Source organism: the organism of the source record quoted next, unplaced genomic scaffold, assembly GCF_019419815.1.
Source record: "Pyrus x bretschneideri cultivar Hongxiangsu unplaced genomic scaffold, Pyrus_bretschneideri_v1 Contig14, whole genome shotgun sequence".
Lineage (NCBI taxonomy): Eukaryota > Viridiplantae > Streptophyta > Magnoliopsida > Rosales > Rosaceae > Pyrus > Pyrus x bretschneideri.
The window spans coordinates 1,875,757-1,895,231 of record NW_025999435.1 but is presented as its reverse complement, the minus strand read 5'-3'; the positions used below and the strand labels follow the sequence as shown (position 1 = coordinate 1,895,231).

Sequence of the window (19,475 nt, the reverse complement as noted above, 5' to 3'; positions counted from 1 at the left end):
GGATTCATAAACATAAAAATATAGAATTTCCACATAGAAAAAAACATGGAATTTGGGACCTCCAGTTCTCAAGTTTAAATTTCATGTAACTAGGTACTATTTCCAAAATTCTACAAGTGAGAGTTTAAATAGAAAAAAAATTCCGTGTTCAAATTCATTTGTTCGTTTAGGTTAACCAAACAAGAAAATTCACAAATTTCAGAAAACAAATTCCGTCATTTCAAAATTCCTGAATAATCTTAAAATTTCTCATCCAAACAAAGTGTTTTTTTTTTTTTTTTTTTTTTTTTCAGTTTACGAGTGCTCCTCATTCTTCAAATTTGGTTGTTTTTATGCCTATATTTCGTCGTTGGTCTCCATCATATTTTGATTTTTCCAATGCTAATTGAGCTGGATGTTCTGATACTCATCATTGGACTATTTATTTTTGTATGTTTCTTGGTCTCAGCCATATAACTTAGAGAGCTAAAAAACAACCGATTCTTTTCTCGCTGTTCTTATGAGGCTAAATATCGTTCTATTCCTAGGTTGTGTGTTGAAGCTTGGATTTCTCATTTACTTAATGAGTTGGAGGTTACTCCTACAGTCCTACATCTACCTTGTTACTTTGTGGCCACCAACACGGATTTCAATTTGGTGTTTTATGCTTGCACAAAGCATGTTGAGGGGAATTACCATAATATATGGAGAGTGCGTGCCTTCTTTTGGGTCTCACAATTGGGTCTCAAAATTTTGAAAAGTTCACTCTTTTATACTCTTTCTTTAGAATGGCCACCGGTTTTTAAGTTCCTTTACTTCTCTCGTTCTACAAGTGGGGTTTGGTCATCATCCAACCATTCACTATACTCTCTCTGTTTACTTGACAACCCACTTAATTTGTGCCTAATTTTTGTTTTAGCATATATATATTTTAATCAACTTTCTTAATTGTACATCTCGATAGATAAGGAATCCCTTGTTTATGTCCTACCAACTCCTAATTGTATTGTACATATGCAAACGTAGGTGTAACTACATTGGCTAGAGTAAATGAGCTCCTGCTTGTGCTGTTAAAATATAGAGCCTAACATTGTTATGCATTATTGTCTCTGCCGAGGCATAAATGTATTGAGTAAGAAGAAAACATTTTTAATCTATTTTATAATAAAAAAATAAAATCCTAACCTTTGTACAAATGGAAGTCTTCTAAGAAAAGAAAAATAAATCACAATTTAAACTTGGATGTTGACTCACCCCAACGTGAGCACCCGCCGAAATTTGAATTTTCATCCCCAAACTTTAAATTAATTTATAATAAAATATAACTTGTATCGAAAAATAAATTGTACATTTATTTCCTAGCACAACTGTTCTTCTAGATGGGAAAATAAAATAGACATGCCGCACCATACAAATTATTAGGTCATATAACTTTTTGATAGACTACATATATATGGAAAGCTGTGGTGCATGACCTCGGAAGTAAGTCCACTCCACTATTGGTCAAATAAAATAAACATTACATGTTCAACGTGCAAATAATTATGTGAGTCATTAATTTGGTTCAATACAAGTATTTTCTTTTAGTACATTAATATATTTACAATAAAGATAGAAGAGTTAAGCTGGACAGTCTATTATTGAATTCGTCAGCCACGACATTTGAATATAAGATTTCTTACTTGCAAATAAAGAAAAATACCATCAAAAAGCAGTACTGAATGATGCTACAAATATTATTAAAAGCGAGAATTTTGAAATCGAATAACCACCATTCATATAAGGTGGTTATGCACATCAAATTAAAGGAGTCCTTTACACAGCAATTTTCATGCGTGTCACACAGCAATTCTGTGGGAAATGCCACTACATAATCAGCAATGTATTCGATTGAATGGAAGAAATTTATCCAAGTTTGCATGATTTAATTCATCAGTCATAGCTAGTAATTCCAATGTGAAAATAGAAGATACATAGTCTAAAACCATCACCCCCTTTTTGGATGACCAATAATTTTAGGGAACTTTAACGAAAAACTCTCGATACTGTTCATTTAAACGAAAAATCACATTTTTACACTAAAAAGTCAATCCTGGTACTATTCACTTTATCCTTAATTTTGTATTTTTAGTTAAATCTCAAAGCTTTCAAGTTATTTTCATTAGTTTTCCTATAATTTTATTGGATGATCCTTGTACAGATGACTTGCGCTGAGTGGTAATTATACCATATTAAAATATCCAAACCCAAAATCTTAAACTTTAAGGCAATTAGCTTAAAGCAATCTTAGGACATTGTATTGAACATTAAGAATGGAAAATTTGGCTAAGTTACATTGGTTCTAATAGACGTTAGCCGCTAGTCGGGCGGTAGATTGGGCCTAGTGCCTAAGTTGCTAGGCGGGGGCCTAGGCGTACTAGGTGTATTTAAGTAAATTTATGGTATATTGTATAAATAAGTATCTATTTATACTTAAAAAAACACATAATTGTAATGGCATACATAAATTGATAAATAAAATGACATATAGATTATGGAGTATTAGACAACCATATTGAAACCATAGGGAACAAGCATATAATGAGTATTCATTCAAGTATTCAACTAGTCTCTTGAGAGTCTCAACATAGGCGGGTTGAGGCGTGCTAGGCAGGCTAGGCAGACCCCTAAGTAGGTCTAGGCGCACTTTCTTAATTTTCATACGCCTAGGGACTAATCGGGGTGGTGTCCAGCCGCCTAGGCGCTAGCTAGGCGGGGATTTTTAGAACAATATGTGTCAATCAAAATAATTTGATGTTAACCTCACCAATCTATGAAGTCGAACGTAAAATCTCTCATTTATAAGCGGAGACAAATTTTTCATATACAACAATATTGCGGGTTGAAATTTTGGATAAGTCATACGATAAGTCAATCATAATTTGGTATCGAATTCTAGGAAGCCGAAGCCTATGACCTACCATGCACTTACAAGTGAAGAAGAATACCACTAGACTATAATACTAAGGTTGTCATTTTGAAGAATCGAACATAGACTTCATATTTAAAATATAGAGAAATACCATTAAATTATACTGTAATAAACTATATCTGTTTTCATTATCTTTTACACTATATGAAGGTTGGCGTATTTCATTATATTTGTTAGAATTAATCCATGATACGGTGGGCCACGTACGTCTAGGATCACAGTTGATGATGAAGAGTTGAGTGGGTTGATGAAGTTTGAAACAATTATTCCTCAGAAGATTTTAGACATGCATTTCCTTCTCGAGCACGTAGGGGGGATTTAATCTGAACCATTCATTTCAACCGTAAGACATCTATAAATTGACACCTTCATTAGAAGAACATGTATTCGTACTTGACTTGAGAGTTTGGGTATTGGTTAGTCAAGGTTAATCTGCAGATCATGGCTAATCATGGTTATTGTGGGGTTTTACTATCTCTTACTTTGTTAAGTTTGGCTATTCATGGAAGCTTCTGCTTCCCTGAAATTAATGGAGATAACAAGGGCTCTCCACGTACCACTACTGATAAGGGAAAAAGATGGGCAGTTCTGGTTGCAGGATCAAGTGGTTACGACAACTACAGGCACCAGGTTTAAGCTTGTCCAAAATTTTGATTAATTAGTAACATTTTATGTTAATTGTGTTAAAAGTAATAAAATTTAGGGCTAATCTTTGTCGTTCCATGCAGGCTGACATATGCCATGCGTACCAGATACTGAAGAAAGGAGGACTGAAAGACGAGAACATCATCGTTTTCATGTACGATGATATCGCGTACAACCCGGAAAACCCTCGAAAAGGTGTCATCATCAACAAGCCAAATGGTCATGATGTTTATAAAGGAGTTCCCAAGGTTGTAACTAATTTTCTGAGTCTGATTTTTAATTTCTAGCTGGTTAATTTGTTAGTTTAACATTGTTCAGTTACCTGTAAGCATTTATTTATTTATTTTTTTGTAATGCAGGATTATACAGGAGATCATGTTAACGCACACAATCTCTACGCTGTTATTCTTGGAGACAAAAGTGCTCTCACCGGAGGAAGTGGCAAGGTTCTAAGTAGTGGCCCGAATGACCATGTTTTCATATATTATGCAGACCATGGTTCTGTAGGATTACTTGGTAATTAGTAATTTTTTTTATTAACTTTGAAAATTATATTTAGTGATCTTATATAGTCCCATAAATTCAGTAAATTTTGTTCTTCGGGTTACATATGAACTGATATTGTGTTCAGGGATGCCTAGCGATTATGTTTATGCGAAAGATCTCATAAGTGTACTGAAGAAGAAGAATGCTTCTAAAGGTTACAAAAGCATGGTAAGAATTTTCACTTGAGTAACGGTCTTACTGAAGTTTTCAACTCTTTGTTTGATGATTTTCATGTATTTTTTGAGGTTTTGATGCATTTATGTGAAAAAAAAAATATAGGTTTTTTACATTGAAGCTTGCGAGGCAGGGAGCATGTTTGAGGGCCTCCTTTCAAGTAATCTGAATATTTATGCTACCACCGCGTCGAATGCAGAAGAGAGTAGTTATGGAACATATTGTCCCGGTGACCTATCAGTTCCTGCCGAGTTTGATACTTGTTTGGGAGACTTGTATAGCATTTCCTGGATGGAGGATTGGTAATGCAGGGCCCTTCTTTATGAAAATGCTATTCTAATTAAACAGAGTACATTACTTTGTCAGTTTCAAATACATTTTCAATCAAATGCTCATGCTAATTACTTTGTTGTTTCGGTGACTTTTGGACCATATTTTCACATTTTGAGAGCAGTGACATAAGTGATTTGCATAAAGAAACTTTGGAGAATCAATATGAAAGGGTAATAATTAGAAAATTTCTCGTATGTAAATAATGTCTAATGTTGGTGAAATTAGAATAATATGACTATGTGAACATGTCGATTGAATTACAGGTTCGAAGAAGAACAACTAATTCGCATGTCATGCAGTACGGAGATATGAGTCATAAACAGGAGTTCCTCTTTGCTTACATGGGTGCAGATCTTTCTAATCGTAGCCATACTTCCACCAGCGATATCTCTTCACCCTCGATCTCAAGGGCTGTTAACCAACGTGACACGAAGCTCCTCTACCTCCAGCAAAAGGTTTCTGCTCTTCTTTTATTCTGAATTCCAAACTTCAATGTGTTTAATATTCATGTATACACACATATCTGTATTGATTAGTACATGCCAAACTCTCCGGCAATAGAACTTTTCGTATGTTTTTGACAATTTGTATTTTTCGTTTATAACTATAAACCCTATATGTTTCAGCTGCAAAGAGCTCCAACTGGATCTCCAGAGAAACAGGGTGCTCAGGAGCAGCTGCTGGTTGAAATTGCTTATAGGAAAAACGTGGACGCTCGCATTGCGAAACTAGGGGAGGTTTTGTTCGGACACAAGAAGAGCTCAAACGTTTTGCTGAATGTTAGGCCACAGGGGCAACCTGTGGTAGATAATTGGGACTGCTTCAAGAACTTTGTAAGTTCATCTCCTGTAATTCTATACATCAAATTGATCCAGACAACACGCAAGTGCTTGTGCTTCTTTGTTCAGTTTTTTGAAGTAAATCAACAAGTCTTATCTCCGAGATAATTGATTTTGAGTTCTTTCCATGTAGTTGAATATTTATGAGAAGTACTGTGGACATTTATCTGCATACGGAATGAAGTACACGCGAGCTATAGCCAACATATGCAATGCTGGGATTACCACAGAGAAAATGGTTGCAGCATCTGATCAAACTTGTGCCAACAAACCCAATGTCTAGAACTTCTGATCAGATAAATGATCAATATATGTATATGTGATGTGTTGGATGCTAAACCATTTCTGGAGTTGATCTTGAAGAAATTGCAGCAGCTAGACTAAGAAAGCCAACGGTTATTTTCTTTTGAAATGTAACGGCTAGTTTAAGTTAAGTGATAGTTTTTTACAAGTGTAAGGCTTAGATTAAAAGCTCCAATGAAGGGCTATGATTAGCTTTGTGCGAACAGGTTGGTGAGCATTTTGTCAGCTAGCTCCAATGTAGATAAGGGCTGTCGACTGTGCAATCCCAAAACCCTATCAATTACATATATAAAAGTGTGTGCGCTATGAGCTGCCGCAGTAGCAGTCTCCAATAACCGACATTCCCTTCTTAAATTCTGTGCAATCATCACCATTTTTGGCGACCTCTATCCTTTCCAAAACTAGCATGCAAAATACCATCTTTACAAAACACCATCAAGATGCAATAAGAAAACCGAATATAATACAAAATATTTTCGGAAATGGTCTTGCAAGGCTAGTGAAGCAAAATCTCTGCTGAGAGAAAAGAATTTAACTAAAGAGCGAAAAAATTAGTTCTGTATATCATCGTAGATCAAATTTGATCCTTTTTAATCGTTGATCTGGACTTTTGATGTGAAGATTCATCCTTCGTTTCTCTTAAATAATTTCAAGTTTGGTGTGCCAATAGTTTCGTTATTTCATGAAAATGAGAAAACCTATGTTGGATTTGGTCTCTAGACTTCGATGGGAGGGAGGTACTTGTGCATTATAATTTATATAGTCTCGTCATACGCGAGGATTTCCAATCTCATATATTTTTTCATTAGACGTCATATCTAAAATTCAACTAATCAAAATACAATACTAGTTCCAAACTAATTTCAGAATCACAGACAATCAACCAATTCTCCTCCTCTTCGACGTTCTGGCTTGCCTTCTAATATTTCTCACCTTGCTTAATTGAAGACGTCTAGAGCTTCTCACCATTCGAGACCTGCCCACAACCTGAACAGACCTTCCCCTGGACTTTAATCTTACATGGTGATGGCTACGAGTAACATTCCTAATTGAAGGGGTAAATAGAGCTCTGCAGCCTATCCTTTCTTCTCCCGGTGAATAACTTCCGCTTTCTACTGACGTTTAAATTATGATAGTTATCCCACATGTCATTTTCTTTACTCGAACTGAAGTCTTGTTCTATGTCTGGAAATTGGCGGTGGCGATGGCAGTGAGGTGACGCAGTCGGCCTATCCGCCTAGTGTTCCTTAGCTTGTACCACAAGAAACAAGTAATATCTCCCAATGCAAACCCATACGTCTCACATGCAGCCCAACACATTTTACATAGGCTTTTTCCAATGCATTGGAAGATCCCCAGCTTGAATAATGATAGAAGAACAATAAAGCTGAAAGAAAATAAAAGATACGAGTAAGCAACAAATCAACCATTCTGAAAAGTGAAGCTCAAATTTAATGCTCTTCGGAGAATCTTCGAATCGAAGAAAATAGTGAAATTAAGATTAAACTAATTAAAGAAGGAAGAATTACTTATGTAGCAGAGGATCGATATCCTTAACAATCTCAACAGATTGGAGACACAATGATGCTCAATAAAACATATCAAATCTCCCCTTCTTTTCAAACTATGTTAGCTTTCCTAGTTTCCGCTTCTTAAATTAATGTGCACCTCAGCATACAGGTTTGTCTCACTTTCTTGTTTTATTTTTTTCTTAACCTTGTGATGTTCCTTGTTCTGGTTTGCAGGTTTAGACCTTTAAGTTCGGCTTTAAAGGGGTTAGGTTTCATGTTCCCCCCCCCCCCCTTCTTTTTCTCTCTTTTCCTTGTATCTTTGTTGTTTTTGTTTCTAGAAGGGTCAAGTTTATGTGCCTTTTTCTTTCATGTATTTTTATGCCTTTTTTTTCTTCTTGTAATAATGGGTTAGGTTTCTGTTCCCCCTGACTAGGTGTATTATTTTTTTCGATATCAATAAAACTCCTTTCGTACCGTCGAGGTTTAAAAAAAAAAAAAAAGAATCTCCCCCTTCTTTTCATGTAATTTTTTTATCCTTTTTTCTTTGTATTATAGAAACAGTAGTTGTGAAGTATCATTTACATATCTCTCTTCTATGCCTTTGTAATGCTCATATGGTGCATAAAAGAACACAAAAGAAGCAGGGCATAAATCAAATAGAAGAGACATAATTTTGCTGGGTTGTGTAAAAAAAAAAAAAAAAAAAATCCCAGGGTTCTGAACAAACATCTCTGTGGAATCGAAAATATTATAGTAACCGCAGTTGTGAAGTATCATTTATGTATCTCTCTTCTATGCTTTGTAATGCTCATATGGTGCATACAAGAATAAGAAGCAGGGCATAAATCAAATAGAAGAGACATACTTTTGCTGGGTTATGCCTTGATAATTCATCGAAGGCCTAAGGAGAATTTCCACGGACTTTTTGCCATTTTTTTTATTTATACAATACTTTATAATGTTGGCACATGAATTGACGTTAAACTGTAAGGTGGCAGAGAGTCCATGAAGAGTCTCACTGTGAAAAAGTCCCCTTAGCATTTACGTACTATACAAAGCGATATAGTGAAGATACATATGTACATTGAAAGTTTAAAGGTATCTCATCTGTTAGTGCATTTATAATCCCTCGTATCTAACATTTTGTTATTATCCTTCTTACTAACTTGACATCAATTCAGTGGGACTTGGAAATCTTTCACCCGAACATAGTCTTCATGATTCTTGGAGTTCTTTCACCCGAACACAGTGAAATCAATAATTGTTTGGCCATTTGACATTCGTATTTCGTTTGAGGGTTTTTTTTTTTTTTTTTTATTATTTTTTTTTAATCCTTCAATCAGTTGACATATTTAATGACATAATACACACAAAATGTCAATAGTTCTATCACGTGGGACCCAATTAGTGGGTCACACGTGGAAGATCCACACATCGGCAACCATGTGGAGCCAAAGGGACTCACCCTATATGCGGGGCCAAGGTATCCACCATCATCGCGTGGGGCCAAGGAGGCCCACTCATCACGTGGCTGTACAGTACGGACCCGCTCTTTGGCTCTGATACCATGTAGAATTATCAGAGAGACGGGCCATATGGCCCACTTCCAACAACACCGATATTGTCCCTAACTTGGTAATTATCACTTGCATAATTCATCAGGTGTGGGGTTTTATTACAAAAAGGCATCAATGTTAGTTAGAGTGGAGTTAGGATATTTAAACTATTACTTATTTTTAAGTATAGACGATGTGGGATTCAACACTAATAACAGTTCTCTTTAAATTTTGTCATTAATTGATAGGTTTTGGTTTTATATTATTCACTGCTTGCTGGACTGTCCACAATGTCCTACGTCATCTTGGGCTATCAGGTCACAACTTCTTCCATCTAGGAAAGGATTGCATACACCCGTGGAATGTCGCTTTCACTAGTAAATCATTTCACATATCATTTATACAATATTTCCAATAAGATAAAGGTACAAACTGATGAAACTTACACAAAACTTTGTATCATTGATCTTACACAAAACTTTGTATTATTGATCTGAGACAACAAATTGAGGGGGCGTGTTGAATCCCGCATCATCCATACTTAAAGATAAGTAATAGTTTAAATATCCTAACTCCACTCTAACTAACATCGAGGCCTTTTGTGATAAAACTCCACACGTGACGGATTGTGCAAGTGGTAATTACCAAGTTGGGGACAATATTGGTGTTGTTGGAAGTGGGCCGTATGGCCATCTCTTTGACAATTCTACATGGTATCAGAGCCAGGGAACGGGCCCGTACTGTACAGCCACGTGATGAGTGGGCCCCCTTGGCCTCACGCGATGATGGTGTGTCCCTTGGCCCAGCGTGTAGGGTGAGTCCCCTTGGCTCCGCGTGTAGGGTGAGTCCCCTTGGCTTCACGTGGTTGCCAATGAGTGGATCTCCCACGTGTGACCCACTAATTGGGTCCCACGTAAGGGGGCGTGTTGAATCTCGCATTGTCCATACTTAAAGATACGTAATAGTTTAAACATCATAACTCCACTTTAACTAACATCGAGGCATTTTGTGATAAAACCCCACACCTGACGGATTATGCAGGTGATAATTACCAAGTTGGGGACAATATCGGTGTTGTTGAAAGTGGGCCATATGGCCTGTCTCTCTGATAATTCTACATGGTATCATAGCCAGGGAGCGGGCCCGTACTGTACAACCACGTGATGGGTGGGCCCCTTGGCCCCACGCGATGATGGTGGATCCCTTGGCCCCGCATGTAGGGTGAGTCCCATTGGCTCCATGTGGTTGCCGATGTGTGGATCTCCCACATGTGACCCACTAATTGGGTCCCATATGAGGAGGCGTGTTGAATCTCGCATCATCCATACTTAAAGATAAGTAATAGTTTAAATATCCTAACTCCACTCTAACTAACATTGAGGCCTTTTGTGATAAAACCCCACACCTGACGGATTTTGCAGGTGGTAATTATCAAGTTGGGGACAATATTGGTGTTGTTGGAAGTGGGCCGTATGACCCGTCTCACTGATAATTCTACAAAAAAATTAAATTTACAGCTTAATTTTTAAGTATTGCATAATTGGGAATATAATACATGCAATCCTTGTTCTTCAAGGTAAACTAAAAAAGGACATAAGAAATATCATTCCTAATAAATGACTCTAATATTTACACAATATTTACATTCCTATTCTAAACCAACTCACCAAACACTCCCCTCAAGTTGGAGTATAGATGTCACACATGCCTAACTTGACAAATGAGCCACCAAAAACTCTACTACACACGGCATGAGTGAGGATATCCGCAAGATGCTCTTCTGAGTTCACAAATGGTATTGACACAATCTTCTTCTCGAGCTTTTCCTTAATGAAATGTCGATCAACCTCCACATGCTCCGTTTTGTCATGTTGTACCGGATTCTCTGCAATTTCTTATGCCGACTTATTGTTACAATACAACTCTATAGCCTCCTTTGGTTTGAAACTAATACCCTAAAGCAACTTACGTAACCAAAGAACTTCACACACTCCATGCGCCATACCTCTGAATTCGGCCTCCACAGAAGACCTAGACACCACATTCTTTTTCTTGCTTCTCTAAGTAATCAAATTTCCACCAACGAACGTAAAATATCCAGAAGTAGAACGCCTATCAGTCACATCACCTGCCTAATCAGCATCAGTGATCCCCTTAATTTTTAGATGACCAGAATTTCTATACAAGATTCATTTCCCTGGGGCCGACTTTAAATACACCAAGATATGCATAAGAGCACATCCCCCATGGGAAACCCTCCCCCAGGCTATTCACTATTTAATCCACCTAGTGAATAATAACTGCCCTTAATGAATAGTAACTACTTTTTGCATCTCCACCATTGTACTTGAATAACCCTGGGAATAGGCAATAAAATATTAGTTTTTTTAAATAATATAAAATAATTTTATTTATAATTTCGGATATGATTTTTAATCGGTCTCGTTGTACCATTTTCTATTAAAAAATTATTTTTATTATTTTTATTTTTTTTCTTTTGACATGGTGATGCCAATCCAAAACCTTTATTATTATTATTTTTTTCTTCTACTCTTTCACATGGTGCGTTGGCACCATTCCAAAAGCCCAAACATTTTCTTTTCAACCCGTGTCCCTCCCACAACCCCCCAACGCACCCAAACCCTCATTCTCTCTTCCTCCATCTTCACCATCCCACCCACCTCAGCCTCCATAAACGGTCTCGATCTTCCCCGTTCCCTAACCAAACTCTCACTCTCTCCTCTTTCCCTAGAAAATAAATCCCAAATCGTGTGATATGGGCGCACTAATGGAAGGAGGAGGATCGCGAGTGCGTGGGGGCGAAGGCAGTGTGGGGGTGCGGCGGCAGTTGCGGTGGAGGAGGATCTCTGCCATTTGTCTGTGGGTGTTCATCAACCTCGGCGACGAATTCCGGCGAGAGCTGTTGAGTTCGAAGCCTGGGTTTTACAATTTTTAATTTTTTTTATTAATTTTACTTTTTTTTATTAATATTTTATATTTTTATATTATGGATGACGTCACCCTGACGTCAACCCACGTCACGTTGTCTTCGGGCTCTCGAGCTGGCAACTCGTGCCGGGCTTCTCCCTCGGGCCCGCTCGGGCTCCATCGCCAGCACACACTGGACTTGGTTGCTCGGGCTCTCTGCCACTGTTCATGGGCCTGTCCCTCGGGGGAGAGCACACAATGGAAGTGCTATAACAGCAGCCATATGATCCACATTTGGTGAGTGCATAAATTGACTCAACACACTCATTGCATAGGCTATATCTGGACGGGTATAAGCTAAATAAATTAGTTTTCCTACCACCCTCTGATATCCGCCTTTATCCACTGGTTCTTGATCCGGATAAATCCCTAAGTGATGTTTCTCCATAATAGGCGTATCCACAGGTTTACACCCAAGCATACCTGTTTCCTTTAACAAATCAAGAACATACTTCCTTTGAGATAAGAAAATACCTTTGGACGAACGAGCAACCTCAACTCCTAAGAAAATACTTTAAGTCACCCAAACTCTTCATCTCGAACTCGGCCGCAAGGTTCTTCTATAGTTTGACAATCTCATCTGAATCACCCCCTGTTATTATCATATCATCCACATAAATAATTAAAGCTGTTACTTTACTGTTCCTTCGTTTCACAAATATAGTATGATCAGAATGACTCTGATAATACCCATTCTTTCTCATGGTCTGAGTGAATCTTCCAAACCATGCACGAGGTGACTGCTTTAGCCCATAAAGAGACTTCCACAATCGGCACACTCTCGTTTTTCCTCCATTATCATATCCTGGAGGAAAATCTATATACACTTCCTCCTCCAAATGCCCATGAAGAAACGCATTTTTTACATCAAATTGTTTCAATGGCCAATTCAAATTTGCAGCTAATGAGATAAGAACTCGTACCGTATTCATCTTAGCCACTGGAGAAAAAGTTTCCTGGTAATCAACACCATACGTTTAAGTATATCATTTTGTTACCAACCGCACCTTATACCTGTCGAGTGAACCCTCAACTTTGTATTTAAATGTAAAAACTCATCGGCACCCAACTGGCTTATTCCCTTTTGGAAACTCCATTACTTCCCATGTATTATTTTTCTGCAATCTCTTCATCCATTGCTTCCACCCATTCTTGACTCTTCAAAGCTTCCTCTACTTGAGTTGGCACTTGAATTGACTCCACATTGTTCACCCAAGCTTGACGTTCAAGTGAAAGGTTTTCACATGACACATAATTTGTTATGGGATACTTTACTTTTCCTTCTGGAGAGAACCTGTGAGGAGGTACACCATGATTTTGCCTTGGTGGCAGTTTATATGTACTTATAACATCATTAGTTACATGAGCATCACTAGTATTTACCTCAGGGATATTCAGAGAAGACGGATTGGACGATGGCACAATCGAGCTAGAGAGATGGGGGAAGCTTCAGCATAAATCTCATGGCAACTAGCTTCGACAGATGCTTGCGGTGAAGATAGCTCGGCCTCGGTAGCAACTGGCTGAACACCACTTACAGCACAAGGGCTCTCAGTACAAGTTTCCTCAGCAACAATCAGTGGCTGCCCATCTATATCATCTTCATGAGGAAGCAACCGAGACCCTGCTTTCTCCCTCGGCACGGTATTGTCATCTCATTCTGAAAGATGCACGTCTTGGACCTCCAACCACCCAAACACACCATCAAGATCACAAATAACACTCTACCCTTTAGGATCAGAAGGTGAGAATACAAGAGTATAAAAATACTCAGATTCAGAGAAAGCCATATCCATGGTGACATACATGTGGCGGGTTTCAGGGTGATAGCATTTATAACCCTTCTGTTGGGATGCAAAGCCAAGAAAAACACACCATAAAGCACAAAAGCAACACAACCAAACACTCGAGGAGTAAGAGTGTTGGTAGAGACAACCCGAACATGTTCTGTCAGAACTTGGAGTGGAGTATGGAATTCTACAACCCGAGATGACATGCGATTGATGACATACACAACATTCGTAACGGCGTCTAGCCAAAAACTCATCAACGCACCAATAAGCAATGTACGAGCAGTTTCCAAAATATGACGGTTTTTCCTTTCAACCACCCTATTTTGTTGCGGGGTATAAGGACAAGTGGTCTCATGGAGAATTTCTTGATCTCGGAAAAAAGAAGAAAGCTCAGAGTTAACATATTCACCCTCGTTATCATAACGAAGAACCTTAATAATGAAGGAATATTGTGTAGCCACCATCTGAGAGAAAGATTGAATAATCATACTAACATCACTTTTATTTTTCAACAGATAAATCCATATCATACGAGTGCAATCATCAATAAATGTAATAAACCATTTAATTCCCGAAGTAGTAGTAATAGGGGAAGACCCCAACACATCAGACTATACTAGTGCAAATGAAAAAGATGTTCTCTTCATACTTGGAGGGAAAGAAGCACGATGACTTTTGTCTAAAATACATACTTCACATTTCAATTCTGAGTCTTCGATACCACTGAACAAATCAGGTAATATATGTTTCAAATAACCAAATGATGCATGCCCCAAAAGACGATGCAATAACAATACCTTCTGTAGATTACTATTACATGACTCACGAATCAAATTAGCTCTTCCAAGAACCACGTTATCCAGATAATATAGCCCATCTCTCTTAGTGCCACGCCCAATGATCTCCTTTGTTTGAATATCCTGAAGCAAGCAAAATGAAGGATACATTAATACAACACAATCCAATTGTTCAGTGACTTGAGGTACAGACAATAAGTGATGTGACAATGATGAAACCAATAAACAATTATGTAAGGGAAGAGAGGGTGTAAGAGACACCATTCCTGCTCCAACAACAGCAGCAGTAGAACCATTGGCAGTTGCCACATACTTTCTACGAGAACGTGTCATAGATTGAAATAAGATTTTATTATACGTCATATGATCCGTTGCACCGACATCCAAAATCCAGCTAGTATTTGCCATTGTAATAGCACACAAAAGTATTACAAGGCAACCACAAATACGCGACAATTATCCCAATACACGATAATTGTAGCAAGAAGGCACAATGATTACTGCTTCTAAGGCTTGATTACAGCTTCTGAAACACCACTCATGGAAATACAGACAAGACCACACGGCCACAGAAAAAGGGAAGACCACGTAATTATCGTACTAAAGGTTATCACCTGCTGCCCAAGGCAGCAAGCAACTAGAGTTGAGCAAATCCCTTTTTTATTTTATTATTTGGTCAGTACCTTTACATGTTGCAATCATGCAACAAGCAGCATCAAAATCCCCTTTTGTTTTGGTCAGCAACAGCAGCCAATCACTGTATAAAATCGGAAAAACCCGCATGCCTCAATACACGGCACAATTTGTACTTTGAAGCAGCAGCAGGATCACAGCCTGCAATACCAGGTTACACGGCCTGAACTGATTTCTGCAACAACTGTGCAGGAACCAATTCGACCGACCCAGCAGCGGAAGGAAAAAAAGTTTCATAGTTTCTAGGGTTACGGCAGCTAGGCTTTGATGACAAATTGAATTTACGGTTTAATTTTTATGTATTGCATAATTGGGAATATAATACATACAATTCTTATTCTTCAAGGTAAACTAAAAAGAACGTAAGAAATATCATTCATAATAAACGACTCTAATATTTACATATTCCTATTCTAAACCAACTCAAGCAACAATTAGTACACTATAAATCTTATTCTACACCCCTCATGAGTCATGAGTATATTTTTCTTTCTAATTATAGAAAATTTAGAATATAAAATAAGATTTTTAGAATGTTAATAGTAATTTCTAATTTAAAAAACAAACCTATTAAAGCTAAACTTAATAAATCTTGAGCAAAATATAACACAAATTCAATGTCCCGCTGAAAGCCAGCAATGCCTTGTTACCAACCACAAGGGCACAGGAACCAAATATCTGATATAATGCCAGGCACAGAAGACAAGACAGTGCCTCCCCACCCTAAATATTCTGCTCCATCAAAACCCACACCCTGCCATGCCCTAGCGGCAATGCAATTATCGGATGCTTGTTACCGTAAATATTTTAACTATTAGATCTTTATTTAAAAATATAAAAATTAAAATTTAACGATTAAAACATAAAAAATAGTAGCTCAAGCATTTTTGATCCCCCGTAACCCATTAAAATATCTTGTCAGACATTATCCGATGCTTGATACCCTAAATGTTTTAATTATTAGATTTTTGTTCAAAATATAAAAATTAAGATCTAACAATTAAAACATCGAAAACAGTCCTCAGCCCAAGCATTTTTGATCCGCCATAACCCATCACACCAGACTCTACTATGCAAAAACCATGAACACTGTAGCTTACAAGGCTAGAAATAGACAACCTTCAGAACTTTTTTTTTTTTTTTTGTACAAAACCAAAATACTATAACAAAGGCTACACAATCCTTAAATACAAAAACAAACTCCAAATCAAAAGCAGAACTAGACAGGCTAAGCATACAATTAAGGTGACTTCAACTCGTCTGTTAAGCATCTCCTAGCTCTAGTTTTGTTAAAAAAATTGTAACCGACTCTATTTGTACATATCACCGTTCACAACTACTGTTTTTGGTGCCTGACACGCCATGATCACTGCAACACATAGTAGTATTATCTTCTGCATTGAGCTGCGTGTACTTTTTGGAGGAGCCCTTGCAAAGCTTGACTTGGTATTTGATGGCATTGAGCTCCAGCTTTCGTGGTGCGGCTTTACCAAGATAATGCCACAAACGTCAGAGAGCCTAACCAGGTAGAGCAACACATCTGAGAGCTCTTCCCCCAGGTGTTGCTTCTCTTCCTCTTTCCAGTATGGCAGTCTTGGAACCTCTCCTTTCCACTGAAATATCTCTGATAGCTCTCCCACTTCTCCCACCTGAATGCACATTATACACCAAATTGGGAAAGGAAAATAGGGGATCTCTGACCAAGTTATAATGATTAGAATCTCATGAGTAATCACATCAAAATGGGGTCTTTTGACAGGAGAATTATCACAGACACAAATAACTCCACCAAATCTGCAGAGGAATGTTGCACAAGTCAACCAGACAACAATCCCTCAATTGTCTCCACTCAGCCAAGATCTTCTTCATCATATTAAACTTGCTGATTGTATTACATTAATTGCATAAGTACTTACCTGTAATTGTTATACAAAAGTCAATGACGTATATACTTATATATGTACCAATTGATATAGCAGATAATCAATTAAGCTATTCTCTGAATTACAGACTTATTACTTCCTGCACTCATTTTCTTTCCGCTGCTCTCTCTGCTGGTCTCTCCTTTTCTGCATGGTATCAGCCTTAACCAACAGCTAACGCTACTACATTTCGATCCTCTATGGCCTCTCCTACAGCCCCCTCAACCACCTCCTCTTCTGCTGCTCTCTCGTCCGACTCTTCTTCTATCAGGACAACAATCACCCCAACCCTTCCCACTACCTTCAATATCTCTCACATGATCAACACTCCTATGGATTGTAACAATTATCTCAGTTGGCGATCTCAATTCCAAGATGTTCTTGAGATTCAAGGTCTTGAAGACACTGTGGTCTGCAATTCTCAACCCTCCAAAAGGCTTGACGACGGCTCCATCAATCCCGCCTACTCTCAAGACAAACTGGTCCTCAGTTGGATTAAAGCCACATGTTCCTCCTCCATCAAGCCTATCCTGCTTTCTTGCACCACTGCCTATGCTGCCTGGTCACTCTTGGAGAAGCGTCTCTCTCCCCTCTCTAAGACCCACCTTCGTACTATTCGAGACCAACTCCGTAACTTGAAGAAAACTCCCCGAGCAACCTATGAGTGAGTACTAATTGCATGCTCGAAGCCTTTCTGATTCTCTTCACTATGCTAGTTCTAGCATCACTGACGATGAGCTTATCGAATCTATTCTTGACGGGCTTGGTTGCGAATATAAGGAGTTTAAGACATCAGTTCATCTTCGTCCTTCTCTTTCTTTTGATGACTGTTATGATCTGCTGCTTCAAGAAGAGCATCTCATTCAAAAGATGTCGTCTCTCTCCTTGTCCAATGGCGCTGCCTTCAATGCAAAAAGGGCCACGGGTAATTTCCGAGACTCTCAGCATGGTGTTGTTTCTTATAAACATGGCACAGGTCGTGGTCACGGCCATCGTGGTGGTGGTTGGCGTCCTCCCAATTCCAACCGTCACCGACATTGGTCTTCTCATCAGACCCATCATGGCTCCTCCAGTGATTCTCGACCTCCTCTGCTTCCCACACCGGCATCGCCCCTGCCTCAGTCAAACTTTGAGTATGGTAAGCCCTGTGAACTTTGTGACAAACCTGGTCATAAAGCCAAGACATGTCCGCAACGTGGAAACTTTGCATAGCTCCCAGCCACCACTGCCGCTTCTCCCTCCTCCATTCCTTGGGTAGTCGATTCCGGAGCTACCCATCACATGACTAATGATCCGTCTCACCTCACTCAAGTTCAACCTTACACAGGTACTGATTCAATCATAGTGGGCAACGGTGAGCATTTACCTATCTCTCATATTGGCAAATCCTCCATTTCTGTCTCACGCGGCTCTCTTTCTCTTCAAGATGTGTTGTACGTTCCTGCAATAAAAAAGAATCTATTGTCGATTCGCCGATTCTGTTATGATAATAATTGCTGTTTTGAGATGGATGATATATGTTTTCGTGTGAAGGACAAGACGACGGGACAAATACTTCTTATTGGGCATAACTATGGCGATCTCTACTATATTCGGGCTGCTTCTCACGTCACTCCCAAGCTTGTGTTCTATGGCGAACGAACAACCCGAGATGTGTGGCATGCTCGATTGGGTCATCCTTCTGATGCTATCTTTCGTGTTTTGGCAAATAAATACCACATCCCCATTGGCGGTGATGTTTCTTCTAATAAGAATTGTCACATTTGTCCGTTAGGCAAGGTATGTCGACTACCATTCAATGCTCGAACGACCGTGACTTCCCACCCTCTAGAACTTTTACACCTTGATGTATGGGGTCCTGCACCGACTTTGTCTAGTTTTGGCTACAAGTATTATTTATCTATTGTCGATGATTTTTCACGATTCGTTTGGCTATTTCCTCTTGTTCGCAAATCCGATGTCGCGACTACCTTGGTCACTTTCAAACGCATGATTGAGAATCAGTTAAATCACACAATTAAAATGTTACAAACTGATGGTGGTGGTGAATTCACTAGTTTGGCTTTCCGGAATTTCCTTCGTGAACATGGGATAGTTCAACGACTCTCTTGTCCTCATTCGCCACAACAAAACGGCATTAAAGAAAGCATCACCACATTGTTCAAATGGGTCTATGTCTCTTGGCTCAATCTTATCTACCAGAGTTTTTGGGTGGAAGCTTTCACAACCGCCACATTTCTCATTAATCGTTTCCTCTACATAACCTTGGGAATGTCTCTCCTTATGAGAAATTATTTGCCATGATTCCGGATTATCGCTTTCTTCGAACATTCGATTGCACTTGCTTTCCGCACTTAGTTCCCTACAACAAACACAAGTTGATGCCCAAATCAGTGAAATGTGTCTTCATTGGTTATGACAACAA

At 38.6% G+C, this 19,475-nt stretch overlaps 1 protein-coding gene and 1 pseudogene across 1 annotated transcript; one reads left to right on the top strand and one right to left on the bottom strand.

The window, feature by feature from the left end:
- The first annotated feature begins 3,381 nt into the window (after positions 1–3,381).
- Positions 3,382–6,083, top strand: LOC103960373 (vacuolar-processing enzyme-like). The gene is made up of 9 exons (XM_009372835.3): positions 3,382–3,580; positions 3,679–3,843; positions 3,955–4,111; positions 4,227–4,309; positions 4,421–4,617; positions 4,770–4,818; positions 4,912–5,103; positions 5,275–5,481; positions 5,621–6,083. The coding sequence occupies exons 1-9, from the start codon at positions 3,392–3,394 to the stop codon at positions 5,768–5,770; spliced, it is 1,389 nt and encodes a 462-aa protein (XP_009371110.2). The 5' UTR covers positions 3,382–3,391; the 3' UTR covers positions 5,771–6,083.
- Positions 6,084–16,451: 10,368 nt separating this feature from the next.
- The window catches only part of LOC108868169, a 63,574-nt pseudogene continuing 60,550 nt past the window's right edge, over positions 16,452–19,475 (bottom strand).

What these genes read in the sequence shown, in the direction of transcription:
- LOC103960373 (XM_009372835.3), top strand. Translation starts at nt 3,392, where the DNA reads ATGGCTAATCATGGTTATTGTGGGGTTTTACTATCTCTTACTTTGTTA. An exon ending in ACGACAACTACAGGCACCAG is followed by an intron (nt 3,581 to 3,678) that starts GTTTAAGCTTGT and finishes CGTTCCATGCAG; the next exon opens with GCTGACATATGCCATGCGTA. An exon ending in GGGACTGCTTCAAGAACTTT is followed by an intron (nt 5,482 to 5,620) that starts GTAAGTTCATCT and finishes CTTTCCATGTAG; the next exon opens with TTGAATATTTATGAGAAGTA.